Source organism: Schistocerca serialis, chromosome 1, assembly GCF_023864345.2.
Source record: "Schistocerca serialis cubense isolate TAMUIC-IGC-003099 chromosome 1, iqSchSeri2.2, whole genome shotgun sequence".
Taxonomy (NCBI): domain Eukaryota; kingdom Metazoa; phylum Arthropoda; class Insecta; order Orthoptera; family Acrididae; genus Schistocerca; species Schistocerca serialis.
This window is the reverse complement of record NC_064638.1, coordinates 385,727,883-385,750,625: the sequence shown is the minus strand read 5'-3', so window position 1 is coordinate 385,750,625 and position 22,743 is coordinate 385,727,883. Positions and strand designations below refer to the sequence as shown.

The 22,743-nt window shown below is 38.0% G+C and overlaps 1 protein-coding gene across 4 annotated transcripts in view; it reads left to right on the top strand.

The window, feature by feature from the left end:
* Positions 1–22,743, top strand: part of LOC126470994 (exportin-7) — a 244,019-nt gene that overhangs the window by 4,784 nt on the left and 216,492 nt on the right. For all 4 annotated transcript variants that reach the window (XM_050099047.1, XM_050099056.1, XM_050099063.1 and 1 more), the window contains exons 3-4: positions 11,713–11,879; positions 20,832–21,056. In XM_050099047.1, the coding sequence (XP_049955004.1) occupies positions 11,713–11,879; positions 20,832–21,056 (392 nt within the window). The remainder of the gene's footprint in view (positions 1–11,712; positions 11,880–20,831; positions 21,057–22,743) is intronic.

The window sequence follows — 22,743 nt, the reverse complement described above, 5'->3', positions numbered from 1 at the left end:
AACCGCGCTGCTGCTACGGTCACAGGTTCGAATCCTGCCTCGGTCATGGATGTGTGTGATGTCCTTGGGTTAGTTAGGTTGAAGTAGTTCTAAGTCTAGGGGACTGATGACCTCAGATGTTAAGTCTCATAGTGCTTAGAGCCATTTGAACTATTTTTTGAGGAACAAGATTATTTATGTAAACATATTGTTTATGACACCTGTATTTCATCCCTCTGCTCAATATTGCTTAGGTAGACCAGATTCGAATAACAGGCACCATGCCATCCCACTAAGTAATCTGTTAGTCCTTTACACTATATCATTCTACTGGACTATAGGGAACATTTATCGCACACTCAAACCCTTTCTTTCTGAAAAATGAATGAAACATAATGTTCACAAATCTGCAGCCAGTGTCTGATCTTTTCCACTAATCCTATTTGTGCATAATTTTTAAACTCACTGCAAAATCATATGATTGGGTTTTACTCTTCAGAAAATATCAATGTCCTGTAATAATCATCCAAAAGTGCAATCATGTACTTTTTGTTGTTGTTGTTGTTGTTGTTGTTGTTGTTGTTGTCTTCAGTCCTGAGACTGGTTTGATGCAGCTCTCCATGCTACTCTATCCTGTGCAAGCTTCTTCATCTCCCAGTACTTACTGCAACCTACATCCTTCTGAATCTGCTTAGTGTATTCATCTCTTGGTCTCCCTCTACGATTTTTACCCTCCATGCTGCCCTCCAATGCTAAATTTGTGATCCCTTGATGCCTCAGAACATGTCCTACCAACCGGTCCCTTCTTGTCAAGTTGTGCCACAAACTCCTCTTCTCCCCAATTATATTCAATACCTTCTCATTAGTTATGTGATTTACCCATCTAATCTTCAGCATTCTTCTGTCGCACCAAATTTCGAAAACTTCTATTCTCTTCTTGTCCAAACTATTTATCGTCCATGTTTCACTTCCGTACATGGCTACACTCCATACAAATACTTTCAGAAATGACTTCCTGACACTTAAATCTATACTCGATGTTAACAAATTTGTCTTCTTCAGAAACGCTTTCCTTGCCATTGCCAGTCTACATTTTATATCTTCTCTACTTCGACCATCATCAGTTATTTTGCTCCCCAAATAGCAAAACTCCTTTACTACTTTAAGTGTCTCATTTCCTAATCTAATTCCCTCAGCATTACCTGACTTAATTCGACTACATTCCATTATCCTCGTTTTGCTTTTGTTGATGTTCATCTTATATCTTCCTTTCAAGACACTGTCCATTCCATTCAACTGCTCTTCCAAGTCCTTTGCTGTCTCTGACAGTATTACAATGTCATTGGCGAACCTCAACGTTTTTATTTCTTCTCCATGGATTTGAAGACCTACTCCGAATTTTTCTTTTGTTTCCTTTACTGCTTGCTCAATATACAGATTGAATAACATCGGGGGCAGGCTACAACCCTGTCTCACTCCCTTCCCAACCGCTGCTTCCCTTTCATGCCCCTCGACTCTTATAACTGCCATCTGGTTTCTGTACAAATTGTAAATAGCCTTTCGCTTCCTGTATTTTACCCCTGCCACCTTTAGATTTTGAAGGAGAGTATTCCAGTCAACATTGTCAAAAGCTTTCTCCAAGTCTACAAATGCTAGAAATGTAGGTTTGCCTTTCCTTAATCTAGCTTCCAAGATAAGTTGTAGGGTCAGTATTGCCTCATGTGTTCCAACATTTCTGCGGAATCCAAACTGATCTTCGCTGAGGTCGGCTTCTACCAGTTTTTCCATTCGTCTGTAAAGAATTCGCGTTAGTATTTTGCAGCTGTGACGTATTAAACTGATAGTTCGGTAATTTTCGCATCTGTCAACACCAGCTTTCTTTGGGATTGGAATTATTATATTCTTCTTGAAGTCTGAGGGTATTTCGCCTGTTTCATACATCTTGCTCACCAGATGGTAGAGTTTTGTCAGGACTGGCTTTCCCAAGGCCATCAGTAGTTCTAATGGAATGTTGTCTACTCCTGCAGCCTTGTTTCGACTCAGGTCTTTCAGTGCTCTGTCAAACTCTTCACGCAGTATCGTATCTCCCATTTGATATTCATCTACATCCTCTTCCATTTCCATAATATTGTCCTGAAGTACATCGCCCTTGTATAGACCCTCTATATACTCCTTCTCCCTTTCTGCTTTCCCTTCTTTGCTTAGAACTGGGTTTCCATCTGAGCTCTTGATATTCATACAAGTGGTTCTCTTTTCTCCAAAGGTATCTTTAATTTTCCTGTAGGCAGTATCTATCTTACCCCTAGTGAGATAAGCCTCTACATCCTTACATTTGTCCTCTAGCCATCCCTGCTTAGCCATTTTGCACTTCCTGTCGATCACGTTTTTGAGACGTTTGTATTCCTTTTTGCCTGCTTCATTTACTGCGTTTTTATATCTTCTCCTTTCACCAATTAAATTCAACATTTGTTCTGTTACCTTTCTACTAGACCTCGTCTTTTTACCTACTTGATCCTCTGCTGCCTTCACTACTTCATCCCTCAGAGCTACCCATAGCCATGCCATTTGACATTTGCCCCATCGCCTCACGTAAATCCACAAGCACCGAGCCAAGCAGCTCAGTTGCACATTGTCCTCCAGCCTTAGGAAATGGAAATTGACACATTTTATCAAGCACACAATTTACTCTTGTCAGCATGTTCAGAATCATAACATTCCAACTTTATGCCTCCACTCTGTAAAGTCCAGTGTCAACTCAAACATGACAAGGCTACAGTGCCACAAGTCTTCCTTGTTAATAATTTTTCCAAAAGGTAGAGCTTGCTCATCTGACACAAGTTCAGTAGTTTTCAGTTTGTAAATGTCATTTAACTCCACTCCAGAATAAAGTAAATCATCCCTTTTGAACATCGTACATCTATCTTTGTCATAAACATAATTTATGCCTTTCTTAACCAATACAGAATCTGACAACAACTTAGTGTCTAAGTCTGGGACAAGAATAACTCTTCGGATGAAATATATAGCTGGGGATTGGGCAATAAGATTTCCTTTCCCTTCATTTACTAATTCAGCATTATCAGCACACTTTACCATTATTTTGTGAGCAATTTTCTGGTGCAAAATGTTGGAAGACATCCCTTTCTTGAAAATATGTGTCATTCTGGTTAAAATCCAAAACACCGAGTGCACAAAACGATGATTTGTCTGCTCCCTCGGAATCAGTATTTGAAGCTTCTTGCTTCTGGGGACAGGTGGACTAGACGTGACCATACTTCTAGAAATTGAGACATTTTATTTTCGTCTTTTACTTGTTTCTTTGTAGAAACCATGTAGTGATTTGTTACAATGTTTTGTGAATAAAGAATGATCATTGCCATCTTTGCCGAACTTGAGGTATTATTCCACATTTCCATTTAGCTACTTTCGAATACGGCTATGTAATTCTGAACATTTCCCTGAAATTTGTATAATGTATTGCCCTATATCCCAGAGCTCTAGTTTTGTTTTTCCAGCAAGCTAGTTTTCCGGAGTATCTAAGGCTTCCTTTGCCTTTGTAGTTGTTGTTGTTTAACATGTGCATACAGAGATTTATCCACATGCAAAAGAATAAGTGTCCACACGTCTTTGTTCTCCTCTGCATTTGTAGCAGCACTTGAACACGTGGCAGTCCCATAATGTTTCATATATTAGAATTAGTTTCATTCCAAGCTTCCATGTATTTTAGTCTTCCTCACCTGCTAGGGAGTCTACCACTGGAGTAAAGGTTTTATAAAATTTTACATTTGAAGACATTTTTTAATCACAAAACAGAGAGTTCAAATGCCAATGAGCTTGACCTAACACAGTGTTGATTTGTTTGTGTTTCTACAACAAGACATACTCATGAACTGTTTAGAATGTGCTAGTATTATGTATTATGAACTAAATAACGATTACTATGAACTAAATAACGATTACTGTTAAAAACACATTCTAATAATAGCCCCTACAGGATGAACAGACTGGAGAATCCTGGCTTTCTGGATACGAGGCATATAATAAAGTGATTTACATTCACTGAAATTAAATTTATGTAATGGGGGATGAAATCACAGAAGGTGCTATGGCTTGAAATGATACTTGTAAAATCCATTCAGAAATGCTGAGCCTGGAAATTATATATCTAGTGGCACAACAATCCACAGTCCACAAATTCTGTTTGCACAGCAGTGTTCTAGCCCAACTCTCATGGGAGAGCCTCTGGTGGTAGTATTAGGAAATCATGAGAGGAAAATTCTGTGACAGTGAACGTTTGAGGGAGGGCTGAATGCATACTGTATAAGTATGCTCTTTGTGAGGAGTGTGTTCAGTGGGTTTTGTCTATAAGACAGTTTGCACTTTTGTGTTTCAAGTCTTGTGTTTCACATGTTGTAAAGATTCTGCTAGTGAGTAGGAACACTGATCAACTAAGAATGACCTTAGAGAGTTACTAAAAAGTGAGAGTGATGAATTAATTTTTATCTTGTGTGGAGAACAGTTGTAAATCTGTTTTGCACTATTTGTGACGAGACTTCTCTAAGCCAATGTCCTTATTGATTCGATGTGGTAGAGTATTGTCCTTTCTGCCTTACAACTTGTTGATGGATATTGTTTTTTTATGTATACAAATGATAGAAGAACATGACTAGCATATGGACAAGAGAGGGGAATGTGTGTGTAACAGGGCTAACATAGAAATTTTATATATGACTATTTTGTAAATAGAATAATTTGCAAGCCAACTACAGAGGACAACTGCCACTAGAGTGTGGAATGGTCGCATATGCCACATTGAGGCACACATACCATATGCCCAAGTCACATTGTTTCTGAGCATTCAGCAGCAAATTGAACACTGTGTGCTCAACTTTGATGTTTGAAAAGCACAGTCCACGTACCGACAGCTTACTCCTGTCACCAAGTGAGATGGTGAAGCAATAAGATACTGGACTCTCAATTGAGGTGTTTGGGGTTCAAATCCCCATCTAGTCACCCAAATTCAAGTCATCTTTGGTGTCATTAAATCTCTTCAGGCACATGCCAGGGTGCTTCTTTTTTAAAGATCACCCCAGATTACATCTCAACTCTGAACTTGTACTCGGTAATGATTGTGTTGGCAATAGGGAGGTTATTCCTGAGCTTCCATGTAACCTTACCAGGGGGGAAAAAGGAAGAAAGAAACTTTCTTGTTTATTTGGTACCAACAATGGTTTAAGTACTGCTTTATTTAAGGGGTGTATTGGGAGTTCCCATACTGTAAAGTTGGCTATTTTTTCTAGTACCATCTGAGATGTTGCCCAGTGAGCTCAACATTGGATGGCAACAATACAGTGTTTGGAACCAGTGTAGGCCTGTGGGTTATGTGATGATTTGCATCTTGTCTGTAAAAGTGTGTCGGTAAAGACTGATGAATGGTTTGGATGAGCTCACCGAGTGGATACTGTTACACTTAAGGAAGAGAGGAAAATACATTTCAGTAATATTGGTTTTTGATCATTAGGGCATTTTCATTCACTGTGAATGAGAGGTACAGAGCTTAAAGCAGTGGACCTCTATTATGAAGCATTGTGGCAAAATTCTCTTCTGACCATCGTGATTTTTGTATTTTGTGCTTTCCCTAAATAAATTAACTACAATAACCAGCAGTATGTGGCTCTTTTCAGAAGTCTGCGTCCTATGTTCTGTCCCATACTTGACTCATCCATGCTTGTTCTCCACCTCTAATGATGTAGGGGGATGTTGAATGGCATATGTCTTTTCTTAATTTTCTTTCTTATGAGTAATATTAGGGGAGGTTTTGGGTGGTGGAAACAGTCATGGGTGACTAATTTTGAGTGATCTGCTATTAGCTTTTGTTTGGTGACTACGTGCAGGGCCTATAATATTTTCCATGAATAATATGCGTTTTACATTAAATAAGAACTACTGTTATCAGTTTTGGGAATTTTTGTGGTTGTACATTATTTTGTTATTTTTCAACATGATTTTCTCAAAACACAACACAGTTCCACCTTTAAAATTAGTAGAGGAAAAAACTAAAAATAAACAAGTGAACATTGAATGCTGTGTAGGGAGAAAAATTGTGGAAGCTAGAACTGAGAGAGTAACTAGGTGCACCAGAGAAGGGTCTAATAAACATTGTGAGCTGTTAGTCTGTTCTTTGAAGTTAGATGCCATATATTGTGTGGATGGTATCAGCAATGTTTTTGTTTGTATGTTTGTCATAGATGTCTTTATAGTGCAGACACTTTAACATGGTAGTTTATGTGGGGAGGGGGCACTTGAGACGTTGCTAGAGGTTGGGCCTGAACTACATTGCTTATGGCACTGCCAACCTCAGTAAGCAATTATGTTCTAGCCATTACCAAATGCTTTGTGTACTCTACTTTCCTTTTTGTTGTGTGTGTGTTTTTTATTTTCTTATATTGGAGTGGATGAAGAGCCTAATCCTATTCCATCACAGCATTCAAGTACCACTCCCAATACACCAGAAGAGCTCAGTTGTTTCCATCACCTTGAATCAGTCTGTGAGGGGGAGGCAAAAATTGTTCCCCTGCACTGCTGCTGTTCCCTTGGTCATCTAAGTTCTAGTTGTTTACATGCATGGTCATCTGCCACATTAAAGTGTTCACACTGTAGTGTATTTTGTTTAAAATATGTCACTTAGTTCCTGTGGGTGGTGATACAGTTCATGTTGTTTACTAGTACACCTCTGCCACCACCATTATTTATTGGTCCATTTCAGTAATATGTAGATATTTTAACTGAAAAGAAGCTCTGTTTTGCAAAAACAGACATAATGTCTTATGGGATAACAGCAATCAGTGATTTTATGTTACTTTAAATCCGTCTTGATTGCAAATTTTTTTTTTTATTATTATGAATAATAATAATAAAAAAAAATACATTTCAGTAATATTGGTTTTTGATCATTAGGGCATTTTCATTCACTGTGAATGAGAGGTACAGAGCTTAAAGCAGTGGACCTCTATTATGAAGCATTGTGGCAAAATTCTCTTCTGACCATCGTGATTTTTGTATTTTGTGCTTTCCCTAAATAAATTAACTACAATAACCAGCAGTATTTTTTTATTATTATGAATAATAATAAAAAAAAATTGCAATCAAGACGGATTTAAAGTAACATAGAAGCTCTGTTTCTTCAGAAATGGCTTAAAGTTACGTTTAAAGGTATTTTCTTATGTTGTTGCTGTTTTAAATCACTAGGTAGGCTGTTGAATAAGTGAACTGTTAGCCGTGAAACACTTCTTACGTGGTATAATGCTGTTCTAGATTGAGACATGGATATTACCAATGTTTCTTGCATTGTGGATATGGACATTTTAAAGAACAGTAATTTGGGAACAGGGTACACTCCTCTATGATAAGGCTTGACAGGGTCATTATTTTCAGCTGAAAGATCAATAATGAAAATAGTGACACATTTGGTCATGGGGGGGGGGGGGGGGTTCAACAATGGCATTGATTGTGTTGTACACTAGACCTCTGTAACTGTAGTGGGGTACTGAAGAATTGATACTGCGATTGTGCATTGACTAGTGAAGTCACAGTCTTTTAGTTTTATTAGTGAAAATTGTGATGACGAACTGGTTTCTTCTGTAACTCAGTCTTGTTAGTGATGTCATTGATTGATCATTTCTAGTGGCTCCTATCTCGGCCAGTTTATTGTCGTGGGTCGTATTAACACATATCACATTTAACGATCTTCATAGCAGCTGTTTCTCTGAATATAGGAGAAAAATACAATATGTATAGTCGACTCATTTGTTTACCATTATCAGTATTTACTTGATTGTCTTGAAGATGTTCACATTAAACAAAAAAAGATTTTTTTTTATGAAGGAAATAAACTTCTGTGGACACTTCCTGCTAGAAGATTGTTACATCAGTTCTTATCAATAATTATGTTTCATGTTCCATGGATCATTTTGAATGATACATCGTGATGATGCGTAACAAGTCATTTTACATTCTGATAGCAAATTAATTTGTAGATGTGGCTACATGCTGAACATTTATAATATTTATTTATTTCTTTAGGGTTGTGTATCCCACACCACAATTGATGCAAACGGAACCCATATAGGATCTCTATGTTGTGTGTGTGCCTGACTGTTAAAGACGCTTTTCCTCAGGAATGGATTGACTTCTGAGTTCGAAATTTGTCAGATACTAAAGTATATAGTCCTGTAGTAGTGTAATAAATGTAAGGTTGGAAGTCAGTGCAGTCAAAAGATACAGCCATGTATGTCAGACATTTTCATACTCTCAAACTCAGACATCAAAACCTATAGGGTACTTCCCGTTGACCTCAAATCATGGAGTGGTCAAGAAGCAAGTTTAAATAGTACAAGTAAAGGAAAAAAAAATCCAAAAACTGTTAATTTGTAATTGTATCACATTTTTTGTTATCCAAATTCAAACATAAAATTAAAACATTCTTGAAAATCTTGGAATTTGCAAGACTGATAACTTGCCAGTATCAGTGTCAATAACAGGCAAAAATCTTAAAGATTCCTGCAATAGACAAATTTTGTGTGTGTGTGTGTGTGTGTGTGTGTGTGTGTGTGTGTGTGTGTGTGCGCGTGTGTGTGTGCGTGTGTGTGTGTGTGTGTGTGTGTGTGTGAGAGAGAGAGAGAGAGAGAGAGAGAATGGGGGGGGGGGTGGATATCTCTTCTGAACAGCATATTGAAAGGCATCCCAGATATGCTCAGTAATGTTCGTATCTGGGGAGTTTGGTGGCCAGCGGGAGTGTTTAGACTCAGAAGTGTGTTCCTGGAGCCACTCTGCAGCAATTCTGGATGTGTAGGCTATCACATTGTCCTGCTGGAATTGCCCAAGGCTGTCGGAATGCACGGTGGACGTGAATGGATGCAGGTGATGAGACAGAATGTTTACGTACATGTCACTCTCCAGCTGAACATGCCCCACACCATTACAGAGCCTCCACCAGTTTGAGCAGTCCCCTGCTGACATGCAGGGTCCATGGATTCATGAGGTTGTCTCCATTGCTTGATGCAATTTGAAAGGAGACTTGTCCCACCAGGCAACATGTTTCCAGCCATCAACAGTCCAGTGTCGGTGTTGGTGGGCCAAGGCTAGGTGTGAAGCTTTGTGCCACGGAGTCATCAAGGGTATATGAAGGGGCCATTGGCACTGAAAGCCGGTATACTTGTGAAATGGTCGTAAGCGAAAATCCCCACTTCATCACTACTTCGGAGACACTGTTTCCCAGCGCTCGTGCGCTGACTACAGCACCACGTTTGAATTCACTCACATCTTGATAACCTGCCATAGTAGGAGCAGTAACCAATCTAACAACTGCACTAGACACTTTTTGCTGACCGCAGTGCCATATTTTGCCTTTTACGTATTTCCTTAATTGAATACACGTGCCTATACCAGTTTCTTTGACACTTCAGTGTGTGATTCTGTTGTATGGAACCCTCAGAGTGTGAGTCCTACTTGCACTAACCAAGTCTTTTTTTAAAATATACAGATGTGAGTTAGTAATTCCTAACAAACATCTTTTACATTTTACAATAATATACTTTCTTCTGCGGAATAGGAAGAGTTGTCAAGGAGAACTATTTTCAGGTTGTTTTCAAATTTTACTTTACTGTATGTCAGAAATTTTGTATCACTGGGTAAGTGATCAGAAATTTTAGTTGCGGCATTGTGAAATCCTTTTTGTGTTAAAGACAACCTTAATGTGGAGTAATGAATGTCTTTTTTCCTTCTAGTATTGTAGTTATGTACGTCATTGTTCCTCCTGAATGGCAGTCGATTTTTTACAAGAAACTTCATGAGGAAATACATACAGTGTGAGGTAGTAGTCAGAATGCTCAACTACTTAATCAGTTGTCTTACAGGATGATTGTGGATAAGCATCTCACATTATTCTCACAGCAAGGTTTTGAGCTATGATGACTTTCTTTCTGAAGATAAGTTTTTCCCTAACATTATTCCATATGACATTATGGAATGAAAATGTGGCAACTTAATGCTGTCTCTCTTCCCAAGATTTGCAGTCATTTTGAGTGCAAATGTGGCAAAACTAAGTTGTTTTATGAAAAATTTGCTTTTTCCAGTTTAAATTCTCAGCATTATGGACACCTAAGAATTTTGAAAATTTCCACCCTATTATTTCCTTCCCACTTATTACGTTGTCATTGTTAAAGTACTTGTAGATATGCAGAACTGAGTATGTTGTATCTTTTTAAAATTAAGGGTGAGACCATTCACAGGAAACCAGGAAGTGGTACTTAAGAACTTTGTTGTCTTGTAGTATGGGCCCACAGCTTCTGTAAATTATTGAAGAATTTCATCTTGCTTTCAGCTGTTAGAATTTCATTTTGCAATTGCAGCTTCGCCATTAACCCATTTTCAGGCATCTGCATGACATGGTACAATGTAATGAGAGTAATTTACAGTAAGATTGATTAGCTGTAGATACAACCAGTTTTGTAGTTTTTTGACATTCATATACTGTACTTACAAGATTTTTAGATATAGTCAGGGATGACAATGTAATATGCACAACTGCACATCAAAGAAAAACTAATCAGCAGTACTAGTCAATATTCCATTTCATGTGATGTGGTTTGGAGTGTACTGTATATATTACACAACTACAAGTGTCCACTTACAGTATATTAGAGTGAATGTGTAAAACAATTGAGGAAATTTTTGTTTATGGTACCTTCAAAGAACAATCACAGTACACACTCGGTGAACAGACAGATGTCAGAAATAAAGATTTTCTTGACTGTTTTAGACATTTATTCTAATGTACGGTAAGTGCAAACTTGTAGTTGTGTGATATATACAATTCAATCAAAATTGCAAATAGAACATTGTCTAGTATCACTGACTAGTTGTTCTTTGATGTGCAGTTGTGCATATTACATTGTTACCTCTGTATATACGTAAAAAATCTTTTGTACTAAGTACAACTTTCTGCATTCTTTTTGTTAGAGATGACATTACCCATTGGTAGGCTATGGCATCAATCTCATAAAACTTCAATTTACCTAGGAGAATACTGTGGTTCACACAGTCAAACACCTTAGGTAGGCACAGAAAGTACAAACTGGTGCCAATTTATTATTTAACGCTTTTAAAAGTTAGTGAGTGAACATGTAAATGGCATTTCAACTGATTTATTGATTTTAATCATGTCAGGATTGTCTCATGAAGCTGTTTTCTTTCCCTTGCTTTCCTGTCCTGTGCATGTTGCTTTTGAGTATTGCATGTAGCTGTACAAAGTCAGTATCCCCTATCCCCTACTGATTGAGGTGGCACAGTGGTTAACATACTGGACTCGCATCCAGGAGGCTGATGGTTCAAACTCGCATCCAGCCATCCTGATTTAGGATTTCTGCGATTTCCGTGAATCGCTTTTGGCAAATGCCAGTATGGTTCCTTTGAAAGGGCATGGCTGTAATATGATGGGATCGATGACCTCGTTGTTTGGTCCCCACCTCCAAATCAACCAACCACCCTATTCCCTAGAATTTTACACTACACTGGTTACTATCAGTTTTGGGAGAACACTATACTGAATTGCGTTTTTGGCCTAATAGGAAACAAATAAAATTTGCTGCAAGAGTTTTGCTAGTAGGGTATATTTTAATTTTTTTATATATTCATGTGTAGAAACTCACCAAATGATTTTTGTACTCTTTGCAGGTAACTATGTTTTAAACTATTTGTTTACTCGTCCGAAGCTACCTAACTTTGTAATTCAAGCACTAGTTACATTGTTTGCACGTATAAGCAAACTTGGTTGGTTTGATAATGACAAAGAAGAATTTGTGTTTAGAAATGTTGTCACTGATGTCACACAGTTTCTGCAGGTATGTCTTAGCTGTTTATTTTAAACATTCTCCTTACTTGGATTATAATAAGGTACTGTATATTATCAACTTTTATTTTGGTCTTTTACACATTACTAGATAACTTAAACTATGCAGAGTAGATTATTGTAAAGTTCCTAACAAACTTTTGTGGGTGTAGATGTATTTTGTGTATGTAATGTTAAGTATTTAATTTTATGACATGTTGATTTGGTTATTATAAACAGAACTGGCTTAGTAATGTCAAGCCTTCCCAACGCTGGCCGGAGTGGCCGAGCGGTTCTAGGCGCTACAGTGTGGAATCACGCGACCGCTACGGTCGCAGGTTCGAATCCTGCCTCAGGCATGGATGTGTTGATGTCCTTAGGTTAGTTAGGTTTAAGTAGTTCTAAGCTCTAGGGGACTGATGACCAAAGCAGTTAACTCCCATAGTGCTAAGAGCCAAGCCTTCCCAACACAGAAGAGTAATGGAAAGACTGTAAGTAGCAGATAAAAATAGGGAGGTGGAGATCGAATGGTCCCTCTAGAACCTGCTTTAAAAAGTAAAAGAATTGAGAAATAACTGTGAAGGAAGGAAGAGTAATGGAAAACGCAGCTCGCCCAGCTAGCTGTGCGGTCTAACACACTGCTTCCCGAGTAGGAAGGTGTTCTGGTCCCCGGCACGAATTTGCCTGTCAGATTAATGTCAAGTTCCGGTGCGATGGTGGATGGTTTTTAAGGCTGTTTTCGATCTGCCTCAGTGAAAGCAGGCTGGTTTCCCTTATTCTGCCTCAGTTACACTATGTCGGCAATTGCTGCGCAAACACTGTCTCCACGTACGCGTACACCATCATTGCCCTACCACGCAAATATTTGGGGCTACACTCGCACTCGCCTGGTATCTGGTATGACACGTTCTTGATTGGGGGGGGGGGGGGGGGGGTGTACATTGGGGGCTGAACCTCACAATAACCCTGGGTTCGGTGTGGGGCAGGTGGACTGCTGTGGCCTATTGTGGGATTATGAACCACTGAGGGCTCTGGCAGGACAAAGCCTCTCCATCGTTTCTAGGTCCTCAGTTCAATACACACACAATGGAAAACCCACAAGTAACAGCTTGGCAACATCATCTGTTCATTACTGATACCACTATGGCATGGTCATTGAAAGGATCGGCATGATATGTCGGGATCAGGCTTTATTATACCACCACTGTCTTCATTATCTATTGTTATCAAAAAGGCATCTAATAGAGTTTAACTGCAAGATGGATATAAAAAAAAAATTTGTCTTTGTATGATTTAGGCATGATGCATAAAAATTCGTAGCAGGATGTAACATTACTTTATACATCAGTGGTAGTCGTAATGCATTTACCAAATTCTGCGTAAAATTACTGTAAGATTTGTGTTGACCCCTTTGTGAAGAATTAAATGATACTTTCAGGCCAGGCTGTATCACTGATAACATTTACTATCCGTTGATGTACTTAGTTTCCATATATGTGCTAAGAACACAGTAGTTGTACGTTGGCTGTTTCAGTATTCTTAAGAAATCTTATCGTCATCTCAAATTTCCAACATCAATTTATTATAGCTGTGTGGAAACTACACTGGAATCTTCACTTCAGGTGACTTGGTCATTTTTGTAGAGAAACTTAAGTGCACGTGTGTTGTGCTAGAAGAATGGGGTTGATAAAAATAATGTGGCCATGTTGTTTCCAAGGTTTATTCTCTGGCTTGACTAGTGCGCTATTATCATCTCTTATTTTCTCTTTGCCCTATAACATCTGTAGAAGTTTATTGGAACAGCAGCATATCTGTGAACATTGGGGTATTTTTGATCTGCAGTCTCATACAACCTTACATACTTATTGACACTTGCATAATTAACATCTTTCAGTTTCAAATCTTCTACAGGTACCTAAAACTTCTGTATCAAGAGAAGGAGAATTTTTATTACGGTACTGGACGTCCAACAGAGAGAAGCAAGTGGCCATCCACTTTCGGGGCTTTCCATTATTAACTTAGGCAAAAATCTGAGTTTATGTCTCAATATTAGTCATCTTTATGCTGACACTACATCAGTGCTTAATTTTTGTTTCCAACTAGAGCTGTTGTACATAATGTAGAGTGTTTGTATTGGTTTAGATGCTTGTACTACAGTTCTAAAATGTGCTGTGTGGATGTCTTTAAATGAAAGGAAAATCCATGAAACCATTTTAGGTGAACATGGTGCACAGTCTGGCAGTGTTGTATATCTGGGAGAAAATGGTGCCCCGACTGACTTGACTTGAAATGAGCATGAAGATGAAATAACATGTCTCTGTGGCATCCCTTACTACTGGACTTGTTTGTCATCAAAGCCTTTGTAGTGTATATTGGCAAAGACTGTTCAGAGCTCTACTCTGCTACATCATCTCTCAGGGAATTATGATTGTTTCTGTGTGAGCAATGATAGAAACTTTAACTGACACCATTTAGAAGTACATTCAAAATACCCAGGATGTTTTCGATGCCAAAGGTGGCACTAAGCAGTACTAAATGACTGTCTGTTATATTTTGTCCACCACATGCAGGTTAGTAACATTTCATTTTGCAGAGAACACTTTTTAGTGACTCATCATCTGTCACAGTGATAAAGGCCTTGTCTTTCAGTGGATCAGTTCCTTTATAGCACTCTTAGTTGAGTGACTTACTTATTTCCTGTTGTTCCTGTTGGATCATAGGACAGCAGTCAAGACCTTCCATCTGGTTCTGTTGGCAGCCAAACATGTCATTTATGTCCATGTTACACCCGCTTTCAGAGCTTCTACTTCCACTGTTCTTTTCCATGTCTTTTTCGGGCGGCCGCGTCTATGTGTTCCTTGTGGGTTCCAATCCAGTGCTGGCTTTTCAACAGCTCCTTGTTGTTTGCATATAGTGTGAGCAATACACCTCCATTTTCTTTCCTTTATTTGTTCACGGATTGGTCGCTGGTTTGTCATCTCCCGGAATTTGTCATTTGATATAACATCTGGTTCGTCTTGAGATGTTCTTATTATGCCAGACAGGGTACAGTTGTACAAAGGCTCCATTTGCCTTCCTTATTCGACTCTTTACATCCTCCTTGGCCCCTCCATCTTTACAGACGGTACTTCCTAGATATACAAAGGAGTCTGCTTGTTCCAGTTCCTTTCCATACGCTGTTAGCTTTGCTTGTTTTTCAGATCACGTTCTCACTTCCTTAGTTTTCTGAACATTTATTTTAAGTCCTGCAACTTCTGCTTCCTATTTCAGTCTTTCCGACTTTTCTTCCATGTCAAGCAGTCTTTGCGAGAGCAGACAGTTATCGTCAGCAAAGTCAAGGTCTTCAAGCATGTCTTGCGTTGCCCACTGAATACCTCTTCTCCTACCATCAACAACTCTTTTTCATTACGCTGTCCAGTACCAAGAAGAACAAGGTAGGTGACAGAGTACATCCCTGCCTCACCCCAGCATTTGTTTGGATAGATTCAATAAGTTTCCCATTGTGTAGCACCCCACATTCATATTCAACATACATGGCTTTAATAATATTTATTATCTTTGATGGTATTCCATATTCTTCCAAGGTATGCCACATATCTCACCTATTAAGAGAGCCAAAAGCATTTTCAAAAACAATAAATGTAAGATAGAGTGTGTTCTGCAGTCTGCTCAAGTATTATACGCAGTGTGTTGATGAGATCGACACAACTTGTGTGTTCTCTAAACTCAGCTTGCTCTTTTCTCTGTCGTGCCTCGACTGAGTCCTTGGTACGATTTAGCATCACTCTACAGAGTACTTGACTTGGTACAGATAGGAGGGTGATGCCTTACCAGTTATTACAGTTGGTACTATCCCCTTTCGTTGACAACTTAATAACCAGCCCTTCTTTCCAATCCTTTGGTATTTTCTCTTCTGATCGTATCTTCTCAAACAACGGATGCAGTAGATTTACGGTGGTGTCAGTGTCTGCTTTTAGCACCTCAGGTGCAATATTATCCATTCCTGGAGCCTTCCCGTTCTTTATCTGTTTGAGAGCTATTTTAATTTCAGTCGTAGTTGGTGTGTTTACATTGATTCTGTCAGTGGCATCTGGAAAATTCCATTACCTCTCCCTCTCTTCAGGTTGCTCTCTGTTTAAAACTTCAGAAAAATGTTCTCTCCACCTTCTAAGTTGGTCTTCTTCTGTCGTCAACAGTCGACCTGTCATTGCTTTTCACAGGTCTGTTATTATTGAAACCTTTTTTGGACAACATCCTAGTGATGAGGTACAGATCTTTTGCATTACCCCTTGCTGTGGCTGTCCCTGGTCTCAGAGCTTGCTCATCCATCCACATTCTCTTATCATTCCTCACAGTACTCATTATTTGAGAGCCAGTAGCTGCATACTCAGCTTGCATTCAAGTTTTCTGCTGTGTTATTTTACTCATATTTAATTTTGCCTTAATCTCCTTCCTACAGCTAATAAAATTCCATGTACGCTCAGACATCCAATCTTTCTTCAAATGGTTTTTAAAGCCAAGGACCTGTTTGTTTATTGCAATAGATGTCCTTAATCTGAGTCCATGTATCAACAACACTATTTTCATCATTTTCCTGTGCTGCTTGGAGAGCGTCGTATCAGTTCCTTAGCTCAGTACAAAAAGCTTCTTGTTTTGCTGTTGTTCTAAGTTTTTCCACATCATATTTTTTGTTCCGTTGTTCGAACTTTCTATTTTTAACCATGATTTTAGTCTAAAATTTGCAACAATAAGGTGGTGGTCACTGCCAACATCAGTCCCACATTTATTTCTCACATTCATCAGCGACCTTCTAAATTTTTTGCTTGGCACTATGTGATCAGTTTGGTTTTCTGTTCTATGATCAGGGGATACCTGTGTAACCTTATGGCAATTCTTGTGTGGGAATAATGTATCTCCAATCACCAAATCGTGACTGGCACAGAAATTTGAAAACATACCCCCATTTTCATTCATTTCTCCGCTAGATTTTGGAGAAATCCAAACACAAGATGGATACACCTTTCTATACTCTGGACCCGCTGGAGAGTGAAATATGCTCACTATTTTTATATACTGTACTTCGCATATTTCGCGACAGTACCTTTTCCGTGAAATGTTTACAAGATGATATTTGTCTTGGCTTCAGTCGTCTAGTGGAAGATCGGCTGCAGAAATGACCTGGTTCAATGCGTTTGCCTCATTTTTGGTGCTTCAAATACCATTTCTTCGAATGTGGTTTCTTCTTAAAGTTTATATAAAAAAATAGTAACATAATTCATTTTTCCTGTTCACTAGCAAATTGTTATGATGGCGACCTGCACATTGTTCTACCGTCAACACACACCAAGAGTTCACTGCCAACTGACTACAGTCAAAGACGACTCCAGCATTAAAGACATTTTACACAACACACAAGCTTCCACTTGTAATCGGTCTCTTTGATATTCCTCGTCACATCTACTAATAGTAATCAGTATGCTGTCACTCTCAAAAATATAAGTAAATTAGTATAAAATAAGGCAAAATACAATTTTAAAAAAATTCGGACAAAAATATAAGAAAACATTTACAATTTGGTATCGACAAATCCGGTAGAAAATAACACATCTCCCAGATCCATTATAAGAGGATGCAGAGCACAGAAGTGGAGTTGGACTTTCATTAACCAAAGGAGTGAAAAAGAGTCTTGTGGAATAGAAACCGGTTTCAGAAAGACTACTGACAGCACGTTTTAAGACAAACGTTTGACATGCCACAGTCATCCAATGCTATGCTCCTACAGAAACCTCAGATACTGAAGAAAAAAGTTTTACGTCTCCTTAAGAGACACCATTAAAAGTACCAGTAAGAGAGACATCTTGATTATTATGGGAGACCTAAATGCAAAAGTCGGAAAGAACAATGAAAGCATAGATCATGTAAAGGGAGTCCATGGTATAGCACTCTTACCTCATATGAAATTGTTAAAAAATACATCATTTTATCGAATACATTTAGCTGACTGCAAAAAATTTTCCTAGTAATTATAAGAAAGAAATTCAGTACATCATATGTGACTTTTCATTACAGAAAAAGAAAGAAATGTAGGTTCATTAGAAAAACTGACTGTTTGCTTTTGGGTCATGGACATTATGTGCAAGGGTTGTATTTCTGAAAGTGTCAGTAAATACAGTTTTCACTTCAGTAGCTTCTTTGTTGCGGTAACATCTATACTTTCATGGATTAGCTTAAAACAAATCCTTGATATATTCATATTTAATCCTTGTAATTGTTCTGGTGAATTGTGTTTTACTGCATTATATTTGTGATGCAAGGAAGATTTAAGAAGCCTATAATGAAAATAAGTGATTTCTTATTTTTCCGGCAGCCTCAGAGCAGGGCCTACAGTACTGCATGTGTAAAGCTTGTAATCAAATGGTCATCGCAGAAAGCAAATTTTTGTATAAAAAGTTTGTAACTGAGTATTTGTTTTATTTATTATATGTGTATTTTGTAATTCATACGAGAAATAAACTGCAGTAGTTAAAAATTTCATGAGTTTTTTTATTTTTCACCTTTTCATTCAGTGGCTTATACAGTTACCTATTGTGTGTGCAAGTATCCAAGTTTGCTGTTGCTCTTTGCATCATTTTACACACAGAAAGGCAGGTCATAGTGCAGGAGTAACTTATTTAAGTGTTAAATGCATCCCAGTTTTTGAAACCAGTATGATTATTTTTATTTCAAAGTTTACAGGCCAGAAGAAAGACTGATTGTTGAAGTAAATCATGTGTAATGGAAATAATACATAAACAGTAATTTCACAACTGAGGCAGTTACAACAAAGACAATAGTACCAGGATTTTCTCGAAAAAGAAAAAGAAAAAAAACCCACCTAGAACTAAATGAAGTACAGTTAGGGACTGTTGCAGTAAATAAGATTAGTAAATACAGCAAAATTAAGAGCTGTCCTATAAATGAGACAATTTTCAGTGTAATAGTTGTAGTAATGCAAAATATAAGATTTGCTCAGCTTTTGTGATTGGTAGCTCATTCTTCAGTAACAAACAAGAAGTGCCATTTGGATTATCAGAGCAAATGAGGTATGAATGTCCTTTACTTTTTCGTACTCCCCCCTCCTCTCTCTCCTTCCTCCCTCCTTCCCCCCCCCCCCCCCTTCCTCCCTCTCTCCATCCCTCCCTCCATCCGTTTCTTTCTTTAAACTGGCCAGTCTGCAGTCATTTTTCCTCTGTTTATAATTACAAGTTCAGTCATTGTGCTTTTAGACAAGTCAATAACTGCATTAATTTATGTGTGTGCTTTTGTTCATTGTGACCAGTTGTATTCTTGTACTAAAGACCTCTCCAGCTTTGTGAATGAAAGTGTATCTTGTCGTTTAGCAAAAAGCTATTGTATAGTTCAAATTTTTGAGCAATATTGGAGTGAAGCTGTGCAATATAAGCCAGTATCATATTTTATCGCACCTTCATAAAAAAATCCATCATGCATTTATTTTACACTGTTTCAGCAGCAAAAAATGTGGTATAATTTTTTCAGCTATTTTGATATAGTTGAAATTTCTGTATGGTATTTTTGGTTGTTTCTTATGTTTTCATGCTTCCTCACATTTTTATAACCATCTTCGTATCAATGTACTTTCTAAACATAGTGCTAGTGCACAATGCAATAGAAAATGCAGCAGTAGACTTGGAAACTGTCATAAAATTATTCAAGACTGTTATTGACGCAGCTTCAGGTCTCTTGACAGAAATGAGCATCGAAACACAGTGTGCAGTGTAATATGAAAGATGACAACAGAAATAATTGGCTCTTTGCCTTTGTATTCATTTGAAACAGCTGATATGGTTGCTTTAGTGAAAAGAGAGGTAGTTACCTTTAATCATTTTTAGTGTTGTGTGAAAATAAATGCAGTGTCTTTTGAGTGAAATTAAATCTCATTTTCAGTCACTACTCTGCCCTGCCTGAAGGGGGGGGGGGGGGGGGGAGTGAGAGAGAATTTAAATGAAGTGGTGTCATAAATATATTATGGCAGCAGAATTTTATCTTTCTAATGAAATTGCAATCATTTAGCCAAACACTATTGTACTTGTTGAAAGCTTTAAAGAAATTTCATTGTACCTGCAGAAGAATTATTGTAATATGTATGACATTATACATTCTACAAGAAAATGGCTAAAATAAATCACGAGCTGTTTAAATTTTCTCTTGGAAGGAAATTTATGGGTGATGTTGCTAAAATACATATACTAACATAAATTGCAATACAATGTTTTTTATTGATTTTTTTCAGTATGGATTGTTATGTATTTCCTTTGTATGTGACAATAACATTTTAAATTTTCATTTCAGGCATTTTTCATTTTAAGAGGACTTAACGCTGAGATACCTTTGTTACACCAGCTTAATATTTCAAAAAATCTGTGTGTGTGCCTGATTATTTGTTTTTCAGATTCTAATATTGAAACAAGCTTCCCTTAATATATACAGAGTTGGTGTTACTTGTGTGTTACACTAATATGGACTAAGGAAATTGCATATGGCAATGTGTAGGCTCCATTTCTGACACTTTTCCAATGATTATTGACAAGCTCATTTGATTGTATGCCAAATGGGGACATTAACAGTTGCATTGATGGGTCTGGTAAAGCAGTAACCAACCAGATTTATCTCACAATATGTGAAAAATTATGTTCAAAGCAGTGCTTACCACCTCACCTCCTGTTGTATTAAATCAAATTATTTAATCTTGCAATTAAAGCAATATAACTTTCTCTGTCTGTATCTAGAACATCTAATCAACAGTTTGCTCTTTCTGTTCATTTTATTTAATTTTATAGGAGTGATTTTCTAGCTCTTTTTATGCATAATTCAGCTGTTGTCAGTTGTACAGTTTCATGGATATAATAAGTGTCAGCATCATAAATGAATTGTCTGAAATAATTTAACGTCTTGTATTTATTTAAAGGGTAGTGTGGAGCATTGTATGATTGGCGTGCAGCTCTTATCGCAGCTAACATGTGAGATGAATCAGATTTCTGATGTAGATGCAAATCGCTCTCTAACGAAACATCGGAAGATTGCATCGTCTTTCCGAGACACACAGTTGTTTGAAATATTTAGATTGTCGTGTTCTTTATTGGGCACGGCCAGAGAAAACTGTAAAAATCTGAACTTCAATGATGAAGCACAGGTATGTCTCCAATACTGTTTATTTAATTATTACTTTTTATGAGTGCAGACAAAAACTGAGATATTCTTAATAGTAAACTTGCATTTTTGTTTGAACTGATTGTGTGGTGAGACAGTTTAGAAAAGTGTATTTGGCGACCAAACATTTAACACTATTTTTGTTATGTTGCGAAGATGCAATTAATTTGTGTGTGTGTGTGTGTGTGTGTGTGTGTGTGTGTGTGTGTGTGTGTGTGTGTGTGTTGTGTGTGTGTGTATGGGCGCGCGCGCCACTCGTTCGTTCGTTCTACTTGGCCATGAACTCCAATGTATAGCAGTCTTTTTGTTGTGCCTGTGTGCGTCTCATCATCTCCTCTATATAGTGAGTAGTAGTAATAATAATATTGTCATTATTCTGTTGTGGATTCTCCATTGTTTGACATCTAAAGTTTAATGTTTAGTACAGGCTTATTTTTCACTAAGCATTTTGTGCACATCTGTTAAATATGTGTTTATTGGAAATTGATATTAAAGTAAGAATACTAACAACAGAATTAGAACTTTCAACAATCATTGTGTTTTACCTAGACAAGCTACAAATAGACAAGAGACTTTTCTAGTTTCACTTGTTATTCTGCATGCCACCATATAAAAAACAAAAACACTGAATATTAGTATTCTGTGTGAAATTTTTCTCAAAGAATTGTTTTGTATTACTTTTTACTGTTTCCATTTAGCAGTTCTGACAGTCATTTTTGTACCCTGTCAGTCATAAACTGCGCAGTTTTTCTTTCATATTTTTCTGATTACATATACACTACATGATCAAAAGTATCTGGACATCTGGCTGAAAATGACTTAAAAGTTCGTGGCACCCTCCATCGGTAATGCTGGAATTCAGTATGGTGTTGGCCCTCGCATAGCCACAGCTTCCACTCTTGCAGGCATTTGTTCAATGAAGTACTGTAAGGTTTCTTGGGGAATAGCAACTCATTCTTCACGGAATGCTGCACTGAGGAGAGATATCGATGTCGGTTGTTGAGGCCTGGCACAAAGTCGGTGTTCCAAAATATCCCAAAGGTGTTCTACAGGATTCAGGCCAGGCCTCCGTGCAGGCCAGTCCATTACAGGGATGTTATTGTCGTGTAACCATCCTGCCAAAGGCCAAGCCTTATGAACAGGTGCTCGATCGTGTTGAAAGATGCAATCACTATCCCCAAATTGCTCTTCAATAGTGGGAAGCAAGAAGGTGCTTAAAGCATCAATGTAGGCCTGTGCTGTGGCAGTGCCGCGCAAAGCAACAAAGGATGCAAGCCCCCTCCGTGAAAAACACGACCACACCATAACACCACTTCCTCCGAATTTCACTGTTGGCACTACACACACTGGCAGACGATGTTCACCAGGCATTCACTGTACCCACGCGCTGTCATCGAATCATGTGTACCATGATACGTCACTTCACACAATGTTTTTTACAATGTTCAATTGTCCAATATTTACGCTCCTTACACCAAGCGAGGCATTGTTTGGCATTTACCGATGTGATGTGTGGCTTTTGAGCTGTCACTTGACCATGAAATCCAAGTTTTCTCACCTCCCACCTAACTGTCATAGTACTTGTAGTGGACCCTGATGTAGTTTGGAATTCCTGTGTCATGGTCTGGATAGATGTCCGCCTATTACACATTACGATCCTCTTCAATTTT